At 48.0% G+C, this 17,807-nt stretch overlaps 2 protein-coding genes across 2 annotated transcripts in view; both read left to right on the forward strand.

The window, feature by feature from the left end:
• The first annotated feature begins 3,249 nt into the window (after window positions 1-3,249).
• KNSTRN (kinetochore localized astrin (SPAG5) binding protein) lies at window positions 3,250-10,654 on the forward strand. The gene is made up of 8 exons (XM_075927095.1): window positions 3,250-3,545; window positions 4,852-4,984; window positions 5,160-5,222; window positions 5,570-5,669; window positions 7,592-7,706; window positions 8,025-8,083; window positions 8,210-8,284; window positions 9,579-10,654. The coding sequence occupies exons 1-8, from the start codon at window positions 3,263-3,265 to the stop codon at window positions 9,708-9,710; spliced, it is 960 nt and encodes a 319-aa protein (XP_075783210.1). The 5' UTR covers window positions 3,250-3,262; the 3' UTR covers window positions 9,711-10,654.
• A 600-nt stretch (window positions 10,655-11,254) lies between these two features.
• IVD (isovaleryl-CoA dehydrogenase) overlaps window positions 11,255-17,807 on the forward strand; it is a 34,807-nt gene continuing 28,254 nt past the window's right edge. Inside the window, exons 1-2 of the mRNA XM_075927094.1 lie at window positions 11,255-11,432; window positions 15,211-15,300. Coding sequence (XP_075783209.1) covers window positions 11,289-11,432; window positions 15,211-15,300 — 234 coding nt within the window. The 5' untranslated portion in view covers window positions 11,255-11,288. The remainder of the gene's footprint in view (window positions 11,433-15,210; window positions 15,301-17,807) is intronic.

Below are 17,807 nucleotides of genomic sequence, written 5' to 3' on the forward strand. Positions count from 1 at the left end.
TGGTTTGAATAACCACAATGCCAATTACCGTATACATCACCAAGAATTCAGAAAGAACTAATAGACTTAATTGATCATGATATTATTTGCCAAAAACTACCTGAAGAGATAAAGGTTGCATCTTTCTTCAGTCATAACAAAGAAGAGCTGGCATTGTGCGTTCGTTTTGAAGACAAAAATAAGAATATTCAAGAAGACTTCGTGGCCTTTTTGCATTTGGAAATAATTTGGTGAATATATTGGTAATAGTATTATCAAAACTCTAAACGAACTAGGACTGGATGTATTGAAAATAAGGACAAGGCTATGATGGTGCAGTAAACATGTCAAGGGATAATGTTGGAGTACAGCGCAGCATAAGAGAACTATCACAAAGCAGTATATGTACATTGCAGTTCACATTGTTTCAGCCTTGTAATTATTCATTCCTGTGGTTTGCCATATGTACGAAACACTATGGACAAGCTGTCTTGCTGCCTATTTTTCCTGAAAAGTCCAAAGTATGAAGGTCTGCTTTTGTCCATCATCAGCAAAGAGTTATCAGAGACATAGGGTCAGAAGGCATAAATTGACCTGTTCAGGACAAGGTCAGTAAAAAGACATATTGTGTATCAACACTTCTATGAAGCACACCTGTTTATTATTACAGCTTTGGAACTAATTGTTCATGGAATTAATCAAGACTGATGTGGAGAAGCCTACCAGAATGTCAAATGGGACCCTAAAAACAAGGCAGAGGCCAATAGTTTGCTTGCATGTCTTGCTGGGTGGCAGTATATGAGGGGCATAAATGACTACAGACACAAAAGGGGGGGGGCTTGATCAAATATGTTTTAAAACCACTAATCTCAACAAACCTGTATATCACAGAACACCATCACCGTAAACCTAAAGCCAAAGTTAGACGAAAACACTAAGATTACAGGAGGCTAAACTATTATGTGGCACAGGCAAATAACAGAAGAGACTGAGGAGTACCAGTAGTGCCTGAGACCCTCATAATGGCAGGGAAATTATGAGATATACCCAGATAAGCCCAGTGAGTGACCTGCACCCCACTCACTGCAAAGGAAGGCCTCTAAAGTTACTGCCAATCGGATGGGGGAAAATTTCACCTTGACTAACATGTGATGGGCATGTGAGCAAGGAATCTAGTCCTGGTCCTCCTATCCAATATCCCATTTCCAGCCATGGCTATTCCTGATGCTTGGATGAAGATTTTTAAAACAAAAACACCACTGCTTAGAATATTCCCTTCCAGATCCCTGCAAGTAGCTATCTGAAAACCAGAAGCATGAGCATTTAGAGAGCTAGGACATAAACAAAGTGAGACTCAGAACTGGTAAGCCTTCCTTGCTACCATCACAAGCAATCCACTCATATAACTGCACTCAGAAATTTGTCCATTTCCTTGAAATTAAATTCTTTATCCTCACAAATTTTATTGCATGAATCTCACCCCTTTGATGGTGAGAAACTTTCTAATTTCCAGCCAAAATTTGTTCATATCCAGTTTATATCTATTTGTTCTTGTGCACACTTTATTCTTTAGCATACATAGCTCTTCACCCTCCCTGGTATTTCCCTCTGTAGCTTATTTACAGAGTAGCAATATCTCATCTCAGCTTTCTGACAGAGACTCAGGAATACTATTCCTATCCATCCTGGCTAATAAGTATTGATGGACCTAACCTCCATGAATTTATATAGTTCATTTTTGAACCCTGTTAAAGTCCTGATCTTCACATCCTCTGGCAAGGAGTTCCACAGGTTGACAGTGTGCTACATGAAGAAAAACTTCCTCTCATTTGCTTCAGAGGAGTAGCCGAGTTAGTCTGTACTAGAAAAACTTTAAAAACGAATAGTCTAGTAGCACCTTAAAAACTAACAAAATATGTAGATGGTATCATGAGCTTTTGTGGATACAACCCACTTCTTCAGGTGACTGGACATCCGCAGAATCTTTAAGGTGCTACTAGACTATTTGTTGTTTTTTACATTTTTTCTTTTCATTTGTTTTAAACCTGCCACCTGTTGACTTCATTTGGTGACTTCTAGTTCTTATGGTGTGGGGAAAAAGTATATTAACTTTTCCTTACTCACTTCCTCCGTACCTGTTGGCTGTGTCTAGACTGGCAAGTTTTTCCAGCCAGCTGTCTACACTGGCCGCTTGAATTTCCTCAAGAACACTGACTTCCTACTGTCTGAAATCAGTGCTTCTTGTGGAAATAATATGCTGCTCCCGTTGGGGCAAAAGTCCTTTTGCGCAAAGCTTTTGTGCAAAGGGGCCAGTGTAGACAGCTCAGATTAGTTTTGTGCAAAAAAAGCCCATTGTGAAAATGGCGATGGGGGCTTTTTTGTGCAAAAGTGCGTCTAGATTGGCACGGACACTTTTCCGCAAAAAGTGCTTTTGCGGTAAAGCGTCCGTGCCAATCTAGACGTTTTCCGCAAATGCTTTTAACGGAAAACATTTCCGTTAAAAGCATTTGCTGAAAATCATGCCAGTCTAGACGTAGCCGTTATTATATATACCTATCATAACCCTCCCCGCTTAGTCTCCTCTCCAGAGCACGCTTACTGGAGGGACCACGGTGGGGGAGGGGGAGGAGTGTTCGCACCCTTGCAGTTCACATTTACCAAAAAAAAAAAGTGCACGTGCACACACACCTCGCAATTCCTGCATATTGGGCCTGTGCTAGCTACTGAACAGGTGCTACCGGTTTCCTCATTGGGAGCCAGCACGTCCAGGAATATTTCCCCTCTTCCCCTACAAGCGACTAACTGCAAACTTTCCCCCACCTCAAAATCGAGGGGCCTAGACTAAGCCCGGCACTGAACAGTTGCTAGGTCTGCCTATGCCGGGCTCTGCCACTGGGCTTAAGCGCGAGGACTCCACTACTCGCGCTGTCTCACGCGTAGGTGGAACAGGCAGACGGCGCCTACACGCCCGAGCGGTCCCGCAGCAGGGCTAGGCAGGACTGGGGTGGCTGCCTTGCTACGCCATTGGCTGAGGGGTGGCTGCTCTGCCGCGCCATTGGCTAGCTGGTAGCCACCGCCTAGAGAGGATTCCGCCTCCCTCACCTCAAAGCCACGCAGCGTCACGCAGACCCCTGGAGGCAGGATGTTGCCCGCCCATTCTCACCGCCCAAGGGAGACTCCCTGAGGGGTCACGTGCGCTCCCCGGCGACGCCCCTCCCATTTACCCCTCGCGGCTCAGGGCAGGGAGTGAAGCCGTGCGGGGGCTTCACTTTCCCCACCGCGCATGTGCAGCATTGGGCCGGACCTGCGCACTAGGAAGGTGCCGCCAGCCGGCTCTGCGCCTGCGCGCTTCTTTGCCCAGTCCTCCTTCCGTAGCCGTCCCCATTTCAAACGGCCGCGGGAACGGAGCCGTGTCTGTTGCTCGGCTCTGCGCAGAGCCCCGGGCTGGCCGGGCAACCCCTCGCGGTGTCTCGCGCCGACAGATGGGGCCATGGAGCGCGAGACTTCCAGGATCCCGGTCTATGGCTCCCGCCAGCGCCCCGCGCCCTCCCACCGCCTCCCCACAGGTCCGCGGCGCCCGCCCGAGCGCGTTGTCGGGGGGGGGGGGGGGGGGGGTTCAGCTTGTGGTCCCAGTGCCAGAGTCCCCCGAGCCGCTGTTGGTTTCAGAGCCTAGGCAGGGAGCAGGTGTGCGCCAGACAGTCAGTGTCTCTAGTGCTGAGTGAGCGGCAGGCGGGAATACGGCCCTTCCCGTTCTTAGGGTGAATGGGCCCACTCTGGATGTGATTTAATCACACGAGATGTTTCTCCTACTCGAAGGCTGCGTCTAGACTGGCATGATTTTCTGGAAATGCTTTTAACGGAAAAGTTTTCCGTTAAAAGCATTTTTGGAACAGAGCGTCTAGATTAGCACGGATGCTTTTCCACAAAAAAGCCCAGATCACCATTTTTGCGATCGGGGCTTTTTTGTGGAAAACAAATCTGAGCTGTCTACACTGGCCCTTTTGCGCAAAAGCTTTGCGCAACAGGGACTTGTGCCTGAACGGGAACAGCATAGTATTTCCGCAAGAAGCACTGACTTCTTACAGTAGGAAGTCAGTGCTTTTGTGGAAATTCAAGCGGACAGTGTAGACAGCTGGCAAGTTTTTCCGGCAAAGCGGCTGATTTTCTGGGAAAAACTGACCAGTCTAGAGACAGCCTAAAAGTTTTAAATCGTTCTGTTCTTTGCTCAATATGGCGCCGCATTGGCTATCAAAGCAGTGTTCCTGTACCTGCCTGATGTTGAAATGATAGTCTGTGACATGAAGCCCTCCCACTCCGTGCTGGAATGGTGAACTACATTCTGAAATTGTTTACCATAGCCCCTCCAAAAGTTAAAGATCATAAAATATTCAAGGTGAGCCTGTATCCCCTTTGGAGATTATAGGAATGGGGGGGAGGGGTTAGGATGCTTTTTTGTTATTGCTATTCGCATCTTGTTAGAAGGAAATGTTAATGTGCAAGTGATTCTACCTACAGATGATAAAATGTGTTTGTTTTTGTAAATGTGTAACTACTGAGCAGTTACACATTTACATGCCAGGAAGGGGGAGGTGGTAGCTGGTGCTTGCAGGGAATCCCTCCTATTTCCTTTTCCTCCCTCTCTTTCTCCCCCTCCCCCCTCCAATGAAGCTGCCTCTGATGGGGGGGGGCTGCACGTAACTGTGATGGTTAACTAATGAGCCCAGCCTCATTGGTTAACGGTGTATATGGGTACATGTTCATGTCCCTAATTCTGCCTAAGTTCAAGATTTTTTTTTTTTCATGCACAAGCTGGAGAACTGCTTGCTCTTGTTAATTCCTTACATTGCTCTGTGGTGGTTCATCTTTTTGCAGATGCACAGACTTCATTTCCATCAAAGAAACAACATATCAACAAAACAGTAGAGCCAGAATTCAGCAAAGATCCCAATTTCACTTTTAGCTCAAATGTTCCAGAAGATGGTGTAATCAAAGCTAAAAACCAAAGGTAACTGGAAGCTACATGCACAGACAAACTTTAGTGCATCTTTCAGACATTTTTAGATTACTAAAAACCTAGTCATAGCAAAAATATGCATAGAAAATCAGACTTTTGTTAAGTTGATGGTTGGTTTGGCAAAATGCTACATAATTGACAATAATGATTCTTTCTGTGGTTTCAGTCTCTGTAGATCTACCAAGAAAGCAGAGCTCCTTTCTAAAAAGACAGCAACGGTTGCACGAGGGTAAGCTGGTACCAAAAAACCTCTCTCCAATATTACTGTTAACTGTTCTGGTGTGCCTCATCCTTGCATGATAACTTACAGCATGATCTTGTTCATGTGTTGATGGCCAATGGTAAACTTTGAATATGTGGAGCCGAAAACACAGTTCAATGCACACTCCATCTTTCAAGAGGTGCACTGAATGTTATCTGACACTTCCTGGCTGAACAGGGCAGACGTGGACATTCTTTCAGGGGGAAAAAAACCTAACACACACCTTCCTTTTCATGTTTTAATCATATCCTTATATAAATACTAGCCATAAACTAGTATTTAATAAATCCTCAGTGATGTATGTGTGTCTACAGACCAGTGAGCCGGTACAGATTGGAGACTGAGCTAAAGAAGAAAAACCAGTCATTGGAAATAGCCAAACAGCAACTGCAGTCAAAGCTGTCAGGCGCACAGGTAAAAGCAGTTCTTAACTGATCATCTTGTTAAAAGTAACACCAGGTAATCTTTTAATGAGCAGTGTGGGGAATAGCGCTGTAGCACATGAAGTCCAAATCAGATCTGTTTTGTTCCCATACACTCCTAATTAACTTATTACTAGCGGGCTTCAGTCACAGCTTTAAGGTATGATAGGTGGAAGAGAAGATAATGAGTTTGTCAAGATCCAGGGCTAGCTGCATCCCTCTTCCCCTCTTGGTCTTCCTAGCTTTTAGGTCAGGGATGGGGAATCTGGCACCCCTGACTTGCCTTGAACTGGCCTGTAGCTCTCCCCATGCAGCGAGGTGAGCTGGCACTTTAGCCCTGCAGTGAGTTTGAGCCTTGACGCCCACTGCATGTCTGGAGCATGAGTTCCAGTTCCCACTACTGGGAGGAAGCATCGGGGAGCTGGCTCTAAAGCCCCGATGTGATGGGTGGTGTTAGTCGGGCGGGGTCCTCCCAATGAGTTCCTGACAGGTCTCTGGCTCTATCAATTATGAGAACCAGAAGGCTGCTTGTATGTGTACTCAGAGATGTATGCAATGTAGATTTGCACATTTAGTTAACAAAGCAGTCTTTAAGACAGCCCCCAAAGATGACAAAGCGAAGGTGCCTGGCCAGGTTTATTGTTAAACAAAGTTCAGTAACAGTGGTCAGTAGACTGTGCTGATCCACTAGGCCAGCGGTCCCCAATGCGGTGCCCGTGGGCGCCATGGCGCCCGCCGAAACATCTGGGCTGGCAATTTGTATCAACTACACAATTTGTATCAACTATACAATTAGCCAGATAAATGCAATTTAATGTCTTTAGTGCATAATTCCCCCAGAAATGATAAAACATGTTAATACATTTTGATTGTTAAACATTTAGGTTGACAGACTTTTTTTGTTTTTAAGTAGACCATCTTGCCCTAAGCTCCCTAATCTACTTGGGAGCAATCCGTTGTCTGTGCTCCACAGTTTCTGCTTCAGTCTCTTCCTCTTGTCCTGCCCCTTACCATTCTGACTTCCTTGACTACAAGTTGGTCATCCAAGTTGGTCATCAAAGCTATGTCAGTCAATGTTCTGAAGAGCTATGCAAGCAAAAATCTCTAGTGTAGATGCAGTTGTATTGGCAAAAGTGGGCTTTTACTGGTATAACTTATTTTTCTGGGGGACAGAGGCCGGTTCTTGAGTAAGCTATAATAGCAAAAGTTTGGTTTTACTGATATAAGCTGTGTCTATACTAGGAATCCTTTGCTGTAAAACATGACAGTATACCTTAAGGATGTGAACATCTGCACGATTAACTGATGAGCCTGGGCTCGTCGGTTAACTGTCATGGTTACACACAACTGAGGTGATCCGGGGTGGTAGTTTCAGCATTGTGGGGATGTCCTTCCCTGCACTCACCAGCTGCAGCGGGGCAAGCCAAGCAACACAGCCACAGTTTAGTCTACTTCTCTCGGCCACATCACTCCGCTTCTCACTGCAGGAGGGAGAGCAGTGCTGACTCCTGCTGCGGGTGCCAGGCTTCCCCCCGTCACTTGTTCCCCCAGTAGCTGGCCAGCCCCCTCTGCCCATGGGATTTAGGGCATGTGAATCCTTTTGTCTTCCCCTCATGTGCTGCCCCTGCCAAGAGGGAGGCCTTTCTTCACCTCCCAACCTTGACATGCATTTCAGTAGCATAATTAGGAACTAACACAACGTATGTATACAGTAACTGAGTCAAGGGATAGTAGTAATTTTTATTACAGGCAGCTCCAAATCTGTCCACATTAAAAAGTGGATTAAATCAGCATCTATAAACTTACCTCCAGTGCATTGTGAGCAGGTATGGGTGCTAATTGGGAAGAAGGGGAAGGAGTAGGAAGAATCTTTTTAGGGGTTCTATTAATTTTTAACTTGTGTCCTAATGATAGGGCACTATAAAAGACTTGAGAAAAAAGAATGAAGTTCTGGAAGAAGAAGTTCAAAAGCTAAAGAAATTTCAAAACAACTACATGATGATTTTAGAAAGCAGAAATATTGATCCAGGTAAGGGCTAACTATTTCAGTCCTAAGTATAAGCCTTTCACTCATGCTGATTGGTACCCTCATTCTTAAGGTGTGACTTTATGTGGTAACCATGGAACTCATGTGAATGTGATGGTTGTTCTTGACTTCATTGTAGCAGAGATGCTAGCATAGCACTAATTATTCTGGGCTGAAAGAGAAGTTGTTCCATCTGGATCTCTGCTTACTGCAGAAGAGCCAGATTTGGAGCTTCCTAGCATACTTGATTTGGTGCAGGTGAAGGTGAGGCCTAACAGTAATGAAAAATAAAGACGCTTATGGAAATATTTTATAAACTAGTTACAGGTAATGAAATCTTGGAGGAAGAACACATGAAGGAGAGTCAGAAGCAAACAACGGTGAGAACTTGTCAGAGGGGAATGGGGTTAAACAGACTTTGTTTCTAGAAGTTTGAATTTATGATGAAGGCAATTGCGGTGTGGTGCAGAACCTGGATAAACTAGTTGCTTTGGGCTTTTCTTCAGTTGCTGACAGAGAAGCTTAAAGAAGAACTAAGACTATTCAGCGAAATGGCTGCAAAACAGAAGGAAGAGCTTCAGGTAAGACTATCCCTTGCTTCATCCCAAACAAGCAATTGAATACCCAGAGTTAGCTGGAGTTATTTTTGTCCTCAGTTCTCTTCACACAGACTAATGTACTCTAGCAGGCTTTTTATTCTGCCTCCTGTCTTCAGATGTAAATATTCATGTAGTAAGGATTCTGGGTGGTATTAAGTTTCCAAAGAGATGGGAAGGGATTACAGCTAAAATCTGTCATGTCACTGAAATTAATCGCCAACTAAACTTGGAAGATCCAATATAATCAAAGATAATCAGGATTAAGTGTAGTGCAGAACTCAAATGAAAGGCCTCCAGGAGAAAATGAAGAGTGCGTTGGGAAGCTAATGATTCTGTACATAGTGATGAACCAATGCCCCAGAATGGAGGGGGCAGCAGTGTTCTGGAAATGCAAATCTGTGTCTGCTGAAAAGTTCTTGGCACTTAGTGTCGCTAAAGATCTCATGGCCCTATTAACAACAGATGATTATTTAGACTTCATGAGAGGAAGAATGGCTTAGTAATTGGAGAACTAGCCTGGAACACAGACTTGGGTCCAACTGTCTTCTGTATCACAGTTGTTGGGTATGACATCTGGTCTGTACCTCACTTTCCAATCTATGTAGTAAGGAGAAAAGTACTTGCCTTTCTCATGGGGGTATTGAGAATAAATTAGATTGTAAGATGCTCAGATGTTACAATAATGCTCATATAGCTGACAGGTAGCATCCTAGGCAAATTTCAGCAACCCCTATATCACTGCTGCACAAGTATCTCTTCAGGGTGAAAACCTATACTATGCCAGCAAACTATGGGTTGCAACCCAGTACTGGGTTGTGCCTTACAGTCCACTGGGTCTCGTTGCTATAGGGGGATCAGGTGACCAGTGGGGATGCTAAGGCAGGGTATGTGCCTGTCTTGGCACCTCAGATTGCACTGAGCACTAGAAGCAGCTGATAGCAGGCCCGGCTCCTAAGTGGGGAAGGAGAACACACAAGGCTCCATGCCCCAAGCACTAGGTCTGCACTCCTATTGACTGGGAACCTTCTGCTGGCTGCTTCTGAGAAGTGTGGTATGCAGTGCCAAGAGAGGCAGGCAGCCTGCTTTCCCATCCCTGCTGCATTGCTGACTGGGATCAGCTCAAGGTAAGCCCCTGCTACCACCAAGCGCTCATCCTCAGCCCCTCCCCAAAGCCCATACTCGAGTCAAATTGTTGGGCTGCAAGCAACAACAGTTTTCTTCAATTCTGTCATGAGAAGTTTGAAAACAATGGCACTAATTGTTTCTTTCAATATAGACAGCAACAGCTATGTGGAAACAGGCAGAGAATGACCGAAACAGTTTCCTGGAGAAGCAGCCATTCTTTCAGAGAGAACTGAAGGAGTTTGCTGCCACTGCTGGTCAGGTGGAGCTCCTCTTAGATACGTGAAGAGTAAGGACTAATCCTTGTCATGTTTGTGCCCTTATCAACATCTCATTGCACATGTAACTGGTCCAGAACCATTGTTTACTGTAAAAAAGGAATTAAATAATATTATTATTACTGTTAGGTCACAGTACACCAAAGTCCCTTTTTAACCAAACTGATAAACCTAATAGAGGTTTTAAAGTTATTCCACTGTATTCCCCTTCATGGCATAACTAACTGTTTTTTACTCTTTTGTAAATGTAATCTTTTAAAAATCTTTCAGGTCTTGTGAATTTATCTATATTGCTAAGACATACTTTAAAACAGACTTGTCTCCATTGGGGGTAGCGCTCTTGTTTGGGTTTGTTTTAATGTTACTCAATTGTAATTTCATATTTTTAGTAAACTTATTACTGTTAACTTAAATTCCACTTAATCCACCACTTATCGTTTTTCTCAAGCTGCAGTCCTTGCCCTTCTAGCTCAATTCTAGCCCTCACCAGTGTTCCCTCTCATTTTTCACACCCCTGAGCAGAATGAATTTTATACTGCACTAATATGGTGAGGTGTGATGTATCGCTTTCACATTACTGCACATAAAAATATAATGTGGGGTCAGGGGTTCATAGAATGGGAGGAGGCGCAGGCCTACGAGGTGCAAGACTAGGGGAGGCTCCATAGTGGGGCTGTGACTGAGGCACTTAAGGGTGGAACAGAGTTGGGGTACAAAGGCTCTGGGGTAGCACCAGAGATGAAAAACTCAGGGCTGGAACAGAAGGTTGGGGTGCTGGCTTGTAAAGGCTCCAGCTGAGGATACAGGCTGTGGGGCTGGATTGGGGTCAAGGAAAATGCTTTAGAGCAAATTGTGGACTCCCTACAGTGCCCAGCTCTTTTTCTCCTTGCAGCAGCACTTAGGTGTGTGGGAATACTCAGGGGGTTTCTGAGCCCAAGACTGGATGGGATCTGGGGCAAGATTGGTGGGGATGAATTGGGTACAGGTATGAGGCTAGATAAGGACCAGACTGCCTGTGGCTGGGTCCAGGCTGGAGTCCTGTGACTCAGCTGGTTGTTGGGCAGGCTAGTTTGGGGCTGGGGAGTGCTAATTAGTCAGCTGTGTGGCCACTTAGCCTGGCAGCTGACAGGGACATTAGGCCTTCACTGGTTCCCTTTTGAATAGTGACCTGGCAGCTGCCAGCAGCAGCTTGCACACAAACAGCTGCAGGAAGTTTGAGAACTTGTCAACATCAGCAAGTTACTGGCCTGTTACTTTGTCGCAGGGGATGTAGAAAAACACCCTCTGAGCACAGCAAGTTACACGCTGTGAAGGGGCTGCCCACGCTGTGACCTACGTCCCGGTTTAGTAGTTCACACGAGCTCTCTGCCAGGCAGCACTGTGCCGTGGCCACGCTCGGCGCTTCGCTGTTTAAAGCGGGTCAGTGTCTGGCTGAGCACTGCCCGCCCTTCCGCTGGCTGCGCTTTGTGCTGGGCGGCGCGGGCACGTGACCTTCCCCCACTCCAGCTGGCGGGGTCTTGCCGGCTGATTGGCCGATGGGTGGGGGCGCGGCGGGGCGGGGGCGGACCTAGCTTAGGCCGAGAGAGATGGCGGCGGCGCTGGGCAAAGCGGCGGCCGGGGCGGGAGCGGGCAGAGCCCGGCGCCACCTCCTGCTCGGGCTGCTGCGCCGGGGCTGCGCTGGGGTCGCGGTGGATGACACGGTCAATGGGCTGAGCGAGGAGCAGCGCCAGGTACAGCGGCGCCGTCCCCGAGAGGTTTTGGCGCGGCCGGCGGTGTAGCCCCGCTGTGCCCGCCTCCGCAGCGCCCTGGCCCGGCTGCTGTTTTGCAGCTACGCCCCGCGCAGCTTGTGTCCCGATCTGCAGAGCGGCGCGCCGAGGCCCGCCAGCCTCAGAGCTCCGGTACAGGAGGTTGAGCTCCCCCGCGTGCCCAGACGCTGCTCAGAGGCCACAGGTGCCCTGGCGGGGGGAGATCTAGTGGGGAGAGCTCTGGCGAGCAGTAAAGCTCCTTCCACCAGGAAACCGCGTTACTTTGGTCGTGGGCTCCTGGAAACTGAACTAAACTACTGGTGCCGGGCCTTGACGTTGGGAAGGAAGCTCAGACCTTGCACTTTGGTGGTTGGGCTCAGTTATGTGTGTATTCCTTCTCCTCCCCCCGCAACTCATAGAACTAAATTACAAAACAAGGGGTGACTAATGAAAGTTGTTACTGTTGCCAGTTTCTATCTGTCCCAAAGTCACTACTGCTCACAAGTCATTATTAGTCTAATTCCCTCAACAGTTTAGTTTACTGTTGTCAACCTGAGTCAACTGAAGTCTTGCCTGGATTAGGGATGTAATAGTGTAGCCAGTTAACCAATATGCCAAATCTTCTAGGTTAATGCTATAGACTACATATATTTTCCCTGCTCCCCCTTTGCCAGTACTTTTTTAAAGCACTCTGGCCAGCAGCCCAGCTCAGTCCTGGCTTGCACTGGGTCCTGGACCTCCCCTCCTCCCCCCTGCGGCTTTGCATTTAAAGTGTATTAGGAACCAGGTGGGCAGGCATCCAGGCTCAGTTCCAGCTCATGCCAGGTCCTGGAGCTCAGGCCCTTCCCCCCGGACAGGGGCTGCCCGGGGACTATAGAATAGTCAACTACCCAATAAGAATTCATTAGGTTAATCGACTATTTAGTTAACCGATATTTTACATCCCTAGCCTGGATCTGGCCCCTGAGGCTCAAGGCTCCTCCCTAGCACTGGGGAACCAATGCTAGTGCTCCAGTCCACCCCCATCCCCTGGGCCAAGAGTTTGGGCAACCCAGATTCAATTCTTTGCTCTGTTGCTACAAACTTCCCATGTAGCCCTGGATAAGTCTCTTATCTTCTGTGCTTCGGTTCCCATCTGTGAAGAATGGGAGGTATAATACTTCCCTACTTCACTGCAGTGTTGTGAGTATAAAAGTTGTGACGCACTCTTGGTTTCAGTACTGGCTTTATAAGAATATAAATATCTGGTTTATATGCATGCTTATTGTACATTTCTGTTCATTATAAAAATGAATCTATTGGAAAATAGTGCCGACCAGGCGGAGTCGTTTAGTCTTTGCTCTCAGGTATCAAACTTTCTTGGTAGGGAAGAAACTGGTGTGTTGGAAATAGTCTAGCTCATGGGTTCCCATCGGGGCCATGAAGGGAGGCGTGAAGAAATTCTAGGGAGGGGCACTGGGTGACCCAGCCCCACACACCCCTGTCAATCCCACCCCGAGTTTTCCTGCGATTTTGGTTTCTCAAATCAAAAAGGGGGCGTGATGCCAAAAAGTTTGGGAACCACTGGTCTAGCTACAAACCCTTCCAGACAGTGTTCCCTGTAAGTTGAGCATTTGGGTTGCCACCCAGGAGAGATTCAAATGCTGTCCAACTTATTAGCAGAGTGCCCACAGCCAGTAGCATGTGTTTCTACTGGTAGTGCACATCTGAATGTGCCTTGGTGCACATAACAAAATTTATTCTGCACAGGAAAATTTGAGAGAATTCCCAGATATGAAAATGAGGACACTTTTAATATAAGACTCTCATCTGCAGGCTAATGATACATATTCAGCCCCCATAGTTATCTTCCCTTAAAAGTCTAAAAGATCACAGCCTTGGTTCTCTTTCAGTACTCCTATAGGTTGGACCTTTTTGGTGTAGCTCCCTGGTGAACTGACCAGTCCTGAACAAGGGAATTTGCTGGACTGGGGAGGTCCTTTGCTACTGGCCTGCCAGCCTATGTCCCCTGCCTGCTACTGTCCCCAGCTGCTCCCCCTTCTTCCCTTGCTGTGTTGCTGCAGCCTGTACTGCCTTGGCCTCACTACCAGGGCTGCTGCAGTCCCACTGGGCTCGAAGCCACCAGCCCTTATGCCACTGGAGCTCCAAGTCAGGACACTCTGGTCCAGAAATATCTGAGGTCCAGTCCAGAGAGTCCCAGATTTGGGAGGTCCAACCAGTATTACAGGCAGTCCCCGACTTACGCGGATCCGCGTATGTCGGATCCGCAGTTACGAACGGGGCTCGCCCCGGAGGACACGGACTGCGGGACCTCGCGGTCCTGCCGCCCGTGTACTCCGGGGCTTTCTCCGCGTCTCCCTGGTCTGCAGACCAGGAAGACGTGGAGCAAAGCCACGGAGGGGCTCTGGCAGCGAGGCAGCCCAGGCACTCCTGGGCTGCCTCGCTGCCCAAGGCCCCCGCGGCTTTGCAAAGCCTCGGGGGAAGCCGGCAGCGGGACAGCCCAGACGCCCCGCGGCTGTCCCGCTGCTGGCGTCCTCAGAGGCTTTGCTCCCCGTCTCCCTGGTCTGCTGGTCTCCAGCAGACCAGGGAGACTGGGAGCAAAGCCGCGGAGGACCCAGGCGGCGGGACCGCGGTGTGTCTCAGTCCGCCGCCCATGTCTTCCTGGTCTGCTGGGGTGGGGGGGGGGCGCAGCTAGTACCTCCCCCCCCCCCCCCAGCAGACTAGGCTTTTCTCCAGACGCCTGTGGCAGAGCAGCTGGGGCGCTGCTGGTTGGTCCCGCAGCGCCGCTCTGGGCGCTACTGGACTAACCCGGCAGCACCCCAGCTGCTCTGCCCCAGGCGTCCCCAAGTCAGCTGCTGCTGAAACTGACCAGCGCTGACTACAGGAAGTTTCAGCAGCAGCTGACTTGGGGACGCTTGGGGTTCTTCAGTTGATTCTGTATGTAAGTCAGAACTGGCGGTCAGTTTCAGCAGCGGCTGAATCTGGACGCCAGTTCTGACTTACATACAGATTCAACTTAAGAACAAACCTACAGTCCGTATCTTGTACGTAACCCGGGGACTGCCTGTACCTGAAAATCAGAGCTGATTGATTTCACTCTGCTCTCTTCGGACACATCTAGACTACATCCCTCTTTCGAAAGAGGGATGTAAATTAGACCGATTGAAAATGAAGCTGGGATTTAAATTTCCCACACTTCATTTGCATAATGGCAGCTGTGAATTCTTTTGAAAAAGCTTTTGGAAAGTAAAACCATTGTCCAGATGGGGTTCTTTCGGGGGGGAGGGGCGAATCCCTTTTTGAAAGATCCTGTACTCCTATGGCTTTTATAGTTTTAAGGATGTTGTCCTGAGGAGTACAGGATCTTTTGAAAAAGGTGTGTTTTGTTTTGTTTTGTTCCTGAAATAACCCTGTCTAGATGGTGGTTTTACTTTAGAAAAACCCTTTCTTGGAAGAACGCGCAGCTGCCATTATGCAAATGAAGCGTGGGAAATTTAACTCCCGGCTTCATTTGCAATTTCGATCTAATTTATATCCCTCTTTTGAAAGAGGGATGTAGTCTAGATATGCCCTTGTTCTTTGTGCTGAGGGAGGGAGACTGTTAGGAAGTATCCTGTGAAGGGAATGTTGGAGACTTAACAGTATATTGTTCATTATCTTCTCTGCTATGATTTTATTTATATATATATATATATATATATATATATATATATATATATATATATAGTGTGTGTGTTTTGCTCACTCTTTACCTCGTTTACAGCTCAGACAGACCATGGTCAAGTTCTGTCAGGAACACTTGGCTTCAAAGGCACAAGAAATAGATCAGGCGAATGAATTCAAGGGCATGCAGGTAAGTTGTTGCTGTGTAATCTGGGAATGAAGTGGCAATTGAGTCCCCTCTCTGCTCTGCTATGTGCTGTGTCTGGAAGAGAAACTGTATTACATGACATAAGACTATATTAATTTTTTCCATTCTCAAAGCCCTAAAGAAAGCGTTACAGTAAGAAATATACAGGGCACGAAAAGTTATTAAGCTCAAGTAAGGCTGGGAGATAAATGGCCTCTGGTTAGGTTTAAAATGGGTAGAGAGCCCAGTAATAAAGCCGCTTGCTTGCTGCTTCTCAGATACTCCGTCTTTTGTGACTTTCTTGGCTAGTTGTTGTCTCATGGCTTTGGAGCTATGCATTCTCCTGGCTATAAGAGGCATGGAACTCTTTGCAGGCTCTCTGACACTAAAGAGTTCTCTGTGGAAATTTTTGTTGTACAGGCAGTCCCCGGGTTACATGGATCTGACTTACATCAGATCCTTACTTACGAACGGGGCTTTTCTCGCCGTGGAGGACGCGGGCGCCGGGGCCGCCGAGATGCGCCGCATTCCCGCCGCCCCTGTCCTCCGCAGCGAGAAAAGCCTGGTCTGCTGGGGGGGGGGGGGCAGCTAGTGCGCCCCCCCCCCCCCCCCCCAGCAGACCAGGCTTTTCTCGCTGCTGGTCAGTTTCTGCAGTTTCTCGCTGCTGGTCCCCAAGAGCAGCTGGGGTGCTGCCGGATTGGTCCCACCGCGCCAAGGGTCGGCGCTACCAGACCAACCCAGCAGCACTCCAGCTGCTCTGCCCCAGGCGTGTCCGATTCAGCCGCTGCTGGTCAGTTTTAACAGCGGCTGAATCTGGACGCCTGGGACAGAGCAGCTGGGGTGCTGCCGGGTTGGTCCCTGCAGCGCCGCACCTCGGCGCTGCGGGGACCAACCTGGCAGCACCCCAGCTGCTCTACCCCAGGTGTCCCCAAGTCAGCTGCTGCTGAAACTGATCAGCGGCTGATTCCAGGAAGCCCGGGGCAAAGCAGCTCTGCCTTGGGCTTCCTGTAGTCAGCCACTGGTCAGTTTCAGCAGCGGCTGAATCGGGGACACCTGGGGTACAGTATGTACCAGTTCCGACTTACATACAAATTCAACTTAAGAACAAACCTACAGTCCCTATCTTGTATGTAACCCGGGGACTGCCTGTATACAATATTCTGTACAGATGCTATACAAACAGCTGTTTCACTTCCAGTATGAAACTTCACATACCAAGAGCTTTTTGATTTATGAAATTTTCACATAACTGTAGATTATAAGCTCCGCAAGTCTTAGGAAGGTTGTGAAGTTGTGTTATCTGCTCAGACCTCACAGATCCCTGTTTACATTTTCATAATGAACTCCAACACTTTGCCTATAGTTTATATAAATATAGTCCAGGGCCTCGGATGTCATCCAGGGCTTTTGTGATCTACAGTGTCTAGTGCAAGCCATTTTGGGGGGGATTCAACTTCCAAAAAATGGCAACATCTCAAAAATGAGAGTTGCAGAGTTTTTCAATATCTGGTATCCAAAAAATGCTCTGGCCAATAAGCCTGACATTTTTTTTCACACAAAAGGGGGATGTGATAGGAAATCCTCTATGGCAGTGGTCACCAACCAGTAGATGGGGATCTACCAGAAGATCTTGGAGCCTCTGACAGGTGATCCTGACTGGTTTGGCCAGGAAGCTGTCAAGCGCTGGCACTTCAGTTGCCCTTCCACCCAATGTCATGCTGCTCCTGCCCTCTGCTTTGGAGCTGCCCCCCTGGGAGCTTCCTGCTTCCTGTGCAGGGTGTGGGAGGGAGAAGAGGGGAGGTGCTGATGTCAGGGTCTCCCTCCCCCCCCCCCATTTCTGTACTCTATCTCCACACAGAGAGAAGGGGATGGAGGGAGATTAGCAATGCAAATCTGTCACTCTCACACACTATGTGTGTGACTGTCATTCTCACAAACACACATTGTCCTTCACTCATCTCCTGACTTAACATGTGAGAAATTATCACACTTTGCAAGCAGTAAAAGTAGTATTTTTGGGTTTTGACTGGTCTGCGCATTTCATAACTTTCATTTCTTATGCTTAAATTTAATTGAGTAGTGAGTTCTAAAATGCCTAACCTGCAATGCCTGGAGTAGTTATCCCTGTGGTAATTGCTGGTCCTGGACATGGTTGATGTGTTCCTGCAGCCCCTGAGAGAGGCAGAGCAGGGGATCTCCACAATCCACATGCTGTCCCTGCTTGCAGACACCGCTCCTGCAGTCCCATTGATCAGTAATGGGGAACTGTGGCCAATAGAAGCTGTGGGCTCAGTGCCTGTAGATGAGGGGCAGCACATGGTGCCATGGAGCCATTGCTGTACATGCCAGCTGCTTTCAAGAGTGGTGCAGGGCCAGGGCAGGAGTAAGCCTGCCTTAACCCCACTACTCCCCCACCTGGAAGCTGTCTCAGTTAAATGGTGCCCAGCCAGAGCCTGCTTCCTGAACCCCTGTCCCAGCCCTGAACCTCTTCCTGTACCCAACCTCCTGCC

The sequence above is a fragment of the Pelodiscus sinensis genome, chromosome 4, assembly GCF_049634645.1.
Source record: "Pelodiscus sinensis isolate JC-2024 chromosome 4, ASM4963464v1, whole genome shotgun sequence".
Taxonomy (NCBI): Eukaryota; Metazoa; Chordata; order Testudines; family Trionychidae; genus Pelodiscus; species Pelodiscus sinensis.

Bases quoted from the DNA above. Each gene is read 5' to 3' on its own strand.
- KNSTRN (XM_075927095.1), top strand. From the start codon at position 3,263: ATGTGCAGCATTGGGCCGGACCTGCGCACTAGGAAGGTGCCGCCAGCC. The intron at 4,985-5,159 runs GTAACTGGAAGC...CTGTGGTTTCAG, and splicing joins ATCAAAGCTAAAAACCAAAG to TCTCTGTAGATCTACCAAGA. The intron at 8,084-8,209 runs GTGAGAACTTGT...GCTTTTCTTCAG, and splicing joins AGAGTCAGAAGCAAACAACG to TTGCTGACAGAGAAGCTTAA.